Source organism: Myxocyprinus asiaticus, chromosome 35 (assembly GCF_019703515.2).
Source record: "Myxocyprinus asiaticus isolate MX2 ecotype Aquarium Trade chromosome 35, UBuf_Myxa_2, whole genome shotgun sequence".
In the NCBI taxonomy this organism is placed as follows: Eukaryota; Metazoa; Chordata; class Actinopteri; order Cypriniformes; family Catostomidae; genus Myxocyprinus; species Myxocyprinus asiaticus.
This window is the reverse complement of record NC_059378.1, coordinates 3,011,048-3,017,047: the sequence shown is the minus strand read 5'-3', so window position 1 is coordinate 3,017,047 and position 6,000 is coordinate 3,011,048. Positions and strand designations below refer to the sequence as shown.

At 37.8% G+C, this 6,000-nt stretch overlaps 1 protein-coding gene across 1 annotated transcript; it reads right to left on the bottom strand.

The window, feature by feature from the left end:
• Window positions 1-1,266: 1,266 nt before the first annotated feature.
• Window positions 1,267-3,194, bottom strand: LOC127425924 (immediate early response gene 2 protein-like). Its single transcript, XM_051672246.1, has one exon. It carries the CDS (start codon window positions 2,691-2,693, stop codon window positions 2,166-2,168), a length of 528 nt encoding a protein of 175 aa, XP_051528206.1. The 5' UTR covers window positions 2,694-3,194; the 3' UTR covers window positions 1,267-2,165.
• Between the last annotated feature and the right edge of the window lie 2,806 nt (window positions 3,195-6,000).

The following is a 6,000-nucleotide window of genomic DNA, read 5'->3' as shown; positions in this document are numbered from 1 at the left end:
CTTATTGTAAAGTGATACCGAATAATGTTATGATGGGACCGAATATATAAACTGGTTGCGTAAAGTACTTTGTAAAGGTAAAACAATCTCAATAAGCGACTTTAAAACGCTACTACCATTAGACAAATATTTTCATGTTTGTGTTTAAGCATATGTGATTTTGTGTGCAGTGAGTTTGACCGGTCGACATCAAAAATGTATAAATTATGTAGATAAATTGCTTCTGATCTTTCAGATTATGAAGAAAAACGTGATTTAAATATTCCAGATAATGCAGTGATTAATCACCCTGGGTAATTATCTTGCTGTAGTTTCCCAGCTGATATCATTGGAATCACTGAAGTATACCTTGGGCTTTAGTGTTCACCCACCAATCAAAAGTTAGATAAACATGTACTCAATCTAAAGGTCACATTTCTATTCTCACTTTACTATAACATTAGACACCATGAGGCCTCACGCCTGTTTGAAGATGTAATTAAAATTCATGCCCTGAGCCCTGCAGACTTAACTATTTCACATTGTGCTCAACGGGTGTCAGATTCGAATGCTGTAATGCTGCTTCTACAGCCCTCAACCAGTTCAACTAGGACTTCAAGCTTGACAGTAACGTAGTCTGACACTGGCCACTAGCCAATGTGTTTGAGCGTGTTCAAGGGAAAGAATTTCATGATTCATGGACATGTTCAGGCAGGTTTTGCTGACTAATCAAGGGAAATTATACAGTTTACAGCTTATGGCTTTCTCACCACCCACATCTAGAGGATGAGCTGTGTACGATAAATATTACAAATCATGATAAACGGCTATGAGTGAGCTAATGTCACACATTACTAACATGATCGTAAGAAAACTGCTGAAGGCTAGTTTCAAGGAAAGTTAGCAGTAACAGTTAGAAACTATGTTCTACTAAACACTGTTTCTAAGGGCGTAGATTCCGGGGGGGATGGAGGAGAGGTACCACCCCCCAATAATCAAAACAAACAAGTACAATCCCCAATTATTTATACCATGATCAATGGAAACATGTAAATGCTTCACGCTGCAACCCATCCAATGTTCAAGCCAGATCTACACCCTTGACTGTTTTTAAAGAAATATTCAGTGTTCAAGTTAGACTCAAAAAAATAAAAAATAAAAGCAAAAATCTAGTGTTACATTGAGGCACTTACAATGGAAGTCAATGGGGCCAATCTGTAAATGTTAAAATACTCACTGTTTCAAAAGTATAGCCACAAGACATAAACAATATGCATGTTAACATGGTTTTAGTGTGATAAAATCGCTTAGTAACTTTTTCTGTGGAAAGTTATAGCCAATTTTACACATCCAACTTTGTTGACATGACGACTTAATGCCATAAAACAACTTTACAGCTCAAATAATACATGAGTTTTAACAGAAGAATTAATGTAAGTGCTTTTATAAAATTATAAGCTTCACATTTCTGCCTTTAAACCGTTCAAAAATTGGCCCCATTGACTTCCATTGTAAGTGCCTCAATGTAACCTTGATTTTTGCTTCTTTTAAAGAAAACGAGGGACGAGTTGAAATTAATTTTTTGTGGTAATCAACATTATGCCACAAATGCTGTCGATTAAGCTTAACGTATATATTCCTTTTAAGTTTTGCCCTGATTTATAACCATCCAGACTCATTCCAAGTGTTTCTGTGATTTTTGTAGATAGTAATGTTGTCAAAATCACATCTGCACAACAGAGTCATTTTGAACATTTGTAAGTTTATTGCAACCAAAGACAGAACTCTGAACACAGCTGAGTTGTCAGATAAGATGCTAAATGATGTTTTTGTCATACACCATTATATGTGTTTTATTTGAGGCTGTAAAGTTCATATGCGACTGAAACCTCTTTGCACAAAAGTTCAGTTTGGTTGAGTCAACATCTGCTGTCAGATCAGTGTCATTCATCTCTGATTCATCTGAACAGTAAAGCAGCTTTGGTGATTCCTTGGCAGTTTGGATCACACTGGATCCGGATCTTTATTCCTGCGGGCCCCTTAGTAAGCTCTCCTCGATCTTCTGATGAGCTGAGGCACACAGGTGTCCAAACTCCGTTCGGAGCGCATTAACTGGTCAGTTCAGAACCAATTTGTCCAGGAAATTCCCAACAAGGGAGATGATTCTTGGGACTATCCAAAGTCCCTCAACATGCACCGATGGCCCGATTTGTGGGGAACGCTGTCAGTGTTTCAGCTTGTCGACAGCTGTTTCCATCATTCGTCCTTAAGACCTCATCATCCGTGTCCATTCTCGCCTTCTTCAGAGGCAGAAAGTCCGGCTCGACGGCCGTCTTACCGCGGCGCTTCCTGGAGCGCCGTTCACAGTTATGTGCGACTCGGTTCTCTTCGTCCTCCTCTAGTTTCTCTTTAGGTTCTTGAGGATTAACCGAGATCTCTTTAGGAGTTTCAGTCATTACAGAGTCACTGACTGTGGTTTGGTCTTTACTAGTGTCCATGGGCTCCTCCGTGGCCGCTTCCGAGACGCACGGAACGACCTGCTCGTCCCACTCCGTGTCTTTGAGCCGCACGGCGGTGTGGTAGATGTCCCGGGTGGCTCTCATGGTCATGGAGAGCAGAAGACTCCGGTGAAGTCTCAAACCCCCACGCTGGATCCTCAATGAATACAGTTTACTAACAGAAAGAGTCATAATTCTCTTGGCCTCAACGTCCATTCTTCGAGTATCCTCAATGCACTAGAATATTTCAGTTCTTTTGTCTTTTATTTACGTCAAGACTTGCTCTTGAAGGAATTGCTCTTCTCAGTGGTTTGTAAAACTTGAAATTTCTCCTCTCAGGGCGGTGTTTTATGTGAGCTCCGGTGACGTCACCTGAGTGTATAAACACGCCCCTCCCGCCATGTCAAAACTTACGTCATAATGTCACAGCGCAACTCAAATAAAGTGGGAGAGTTTTTGTGTGTGTGTGTGTGTGAAGACAAGAGTGAAAGCCTTGATCATCTGTCCTTTTTGTGTGAAATGACTTCTGTTTTCTGGTGTGAATTGAGTCATTATTGTTTATCCAGTTTAAAGTGAAGTGTTGTAAGGACATTATTTGTTATCATGAAAAAAAACAAAAAAAAAAAAAGTATCTGGAAATCACTATACATTTTTTCATTCTTGCAGCAAAATTGTATATTCACAAGCAAAAATGCCTTAATTCCTTAGAAGTGGATTTATTTAATAAACACTCATATAGCCATTAATGATATATATATATATATATATCTCCTTTATTATATGCTATAATGATATAATGAGATCTTTACTGTCCTATGATTTATAATAGTATGATTTTATTTTTGCTTCAGTTTTTTATTCATTTGATCTTTTTTATTGTATTTGTTTTTTATTTGTTTTATTTTGCTTTATTTATTTATTATTATTATTATTATTATTACCTGTTAAAAGTGGATTGCATTGTATTTGTTTTGTTGTACATATATTGTTATTGTGGGTTCAATGCTAAATAAAATAAACAAAAAAAGTGAGAGAAACTCATATAAAGATATTACACAAAAATCTACCCCACTAATTTTTTTTTTTTTTTTAAGTTTATGGTGGTTGGAAAAAAATATTTTTGTACTAATATGGAAGAGTCTTATATCATTTGTTTTATTATTTACATATTGAAAAGATTGTACTTCTTTTTCTGTGGATAATAATCTAAATATAATGCTATTAAACGATATAATTTTGTCTGGTTAATTATATGTAAAAAAGTTGAAATTTCTTCGTCTTACAAGGCTTTCTGTAATGAGAGTCTCTAATACAATCACTAATAAAAGAATGTCTTTTGTTAAGCACGTCGTATAAAGATGTTATTAATTTATTTCTTTTACCTTTTTTTCTTCCTTTTGTATCTTTGTTTATCTTTGTTATTGTATTGTTATGTGCTAGTTTTTATTTTAAAGATAATAGCTTGAAATATAAAGAACAATATACAGTACAATTAATTATTTTAATGGGAAAATACTGTATACATGAGAAAAAATGGGCTCTTTATAAACCAAATTTCGCACATTTTGTAAATGACATGAAATCATATAGAAAAGACGTAATTTCTGTAGAAAGTGTTCTCAATCTACCCCAGTGTCTGCAGTTCCTTTAGAAGCTGTATCTATCTGTTTGGGGTTTTTCTGTATGCTCGACGTCACGCTTTATAACCATATTTGGAACATCTGTCGGTCCTCCTGGGTGGGACCGGTCCAACAGCACCTCCCCTTTCTGCTCACATGAATGTTACGAGACAGCAAAAGTGATTGAGGTCAGATGGCATCTGAACCTCAGAGCAAATACAGGAGTTCTAATTATAGAATCTTTTATTACCTGCTGATATTCTACACACTTCTTTAGAGCCAGGGCTTTATAATACTGGTCATTTATAGTCTAGTGTGTGTGTGTTTATACAGAGATCAAACAAAAAAGACCGTATTTATCTTTATTTTGTCTATTTCTGTACTTCAGGCTCTTTCAGTTCTTTATAAACTGTAAAATGCTGTAAAATTAGTAAATGCTAACAGTCAGGCCAATAAAGCTTTTTTGATTGAGGAAAATATATTCTTTTATCATTTTTAGGGCATTATACATTACAAACCCATTTACCAACACAGTGACTAATTGTGTGGATTTTCAAGCTACTACTCGTAAAAATATCTCCCTCATTACTGTTATCTAACATATTGCATTCCATGCGATGAAGTCCACCCCTACATTTCTTGAGCATTCCTTGCAGCTGTGGTCACACACACACACACAAACACAAACACACACACTCTCTCTCTCTCACACACACACACACACACACACACACACTCTCTCTCACACACACACACACTCTCTCTCACACACACACACTCTCTCTCACACACACACACTCTCTCTCTCACACACACAAACACACACTCACACACATACACACAAACACACACACTCTCACTCACACACACACATAAACACACACTCTCTCTCACGCACAAACACACACACACACACACACAAACACACACATTCTCTCACACACACTCTCTCTCTCACACACACACACACACACTCTCTCACACACACACCACTCACACACACAAACACACACACTCTCTCTCTCTCTACACACACACACACACACACACACAAACACAGACACTCTCTCTCTCTCACACACACACACTCTCTCTCTCACACACACAAACACACACACTCTCTCACACACACAAACACACACACACACACTCTCTCTCTCTCACACACACAAACACACACACTCTCTCTCTCACACACACAAACACACACACACTCTCTCACACACACCACTCACACACACACAACACACACACTCTCTCTCTCTCACACACACACACACACACACACACCCTCTCTCACACACACTCTCTCTCTCACACACACACAAACATACACACACACACACTCTCACACAAACACACACACACACTCTCACACAAACACACACACTCTCTCTCTCACACACACACACACACACTCTCACTCTCACACACACACACTCTCTCACACACACACAAACATACACACACACACACTCTCACACACACACACACACAAACACACTCTCTCACACACAAACATAAACACACACACATACAATCTCTCTCTCACACACACACACAAACACACACACACACAAAGAGGGACGAGTGTGTGTATGTGTGTGAACAGGAAACGGCAAGTGTGCAGACAGGAAGGAAAGTGTGACTATAGGAGGCAGCGGGGTAAAGTAAGATTTAGTTCGATATTCGTTGGATATTTCGTTTTTCTTACCCGTGCTCTCTGCAGGCAACAATCTTACAAAGATATCACTTGCACAGATGGATTAAAGGGTATATAACAATACTATACGTGCAGTGTTAGGTGTAATGCATTACTAAGTAATGTATTACAGTATTTAAATTAGTTTTCCCTTGAAAAAAGTAAAGTAGGGATTACTCTTCATTTTTTTGCCATTTAATTA

Coding starts and splice junctions, on each gene's coding strand:
- LOC127425924 (XM_051672246.1), bottom strand. CDS start 2,693: ATGGACGTTGAGGCCAAGAGAATTATGACTCTTTCTGTTAGTAAACTG.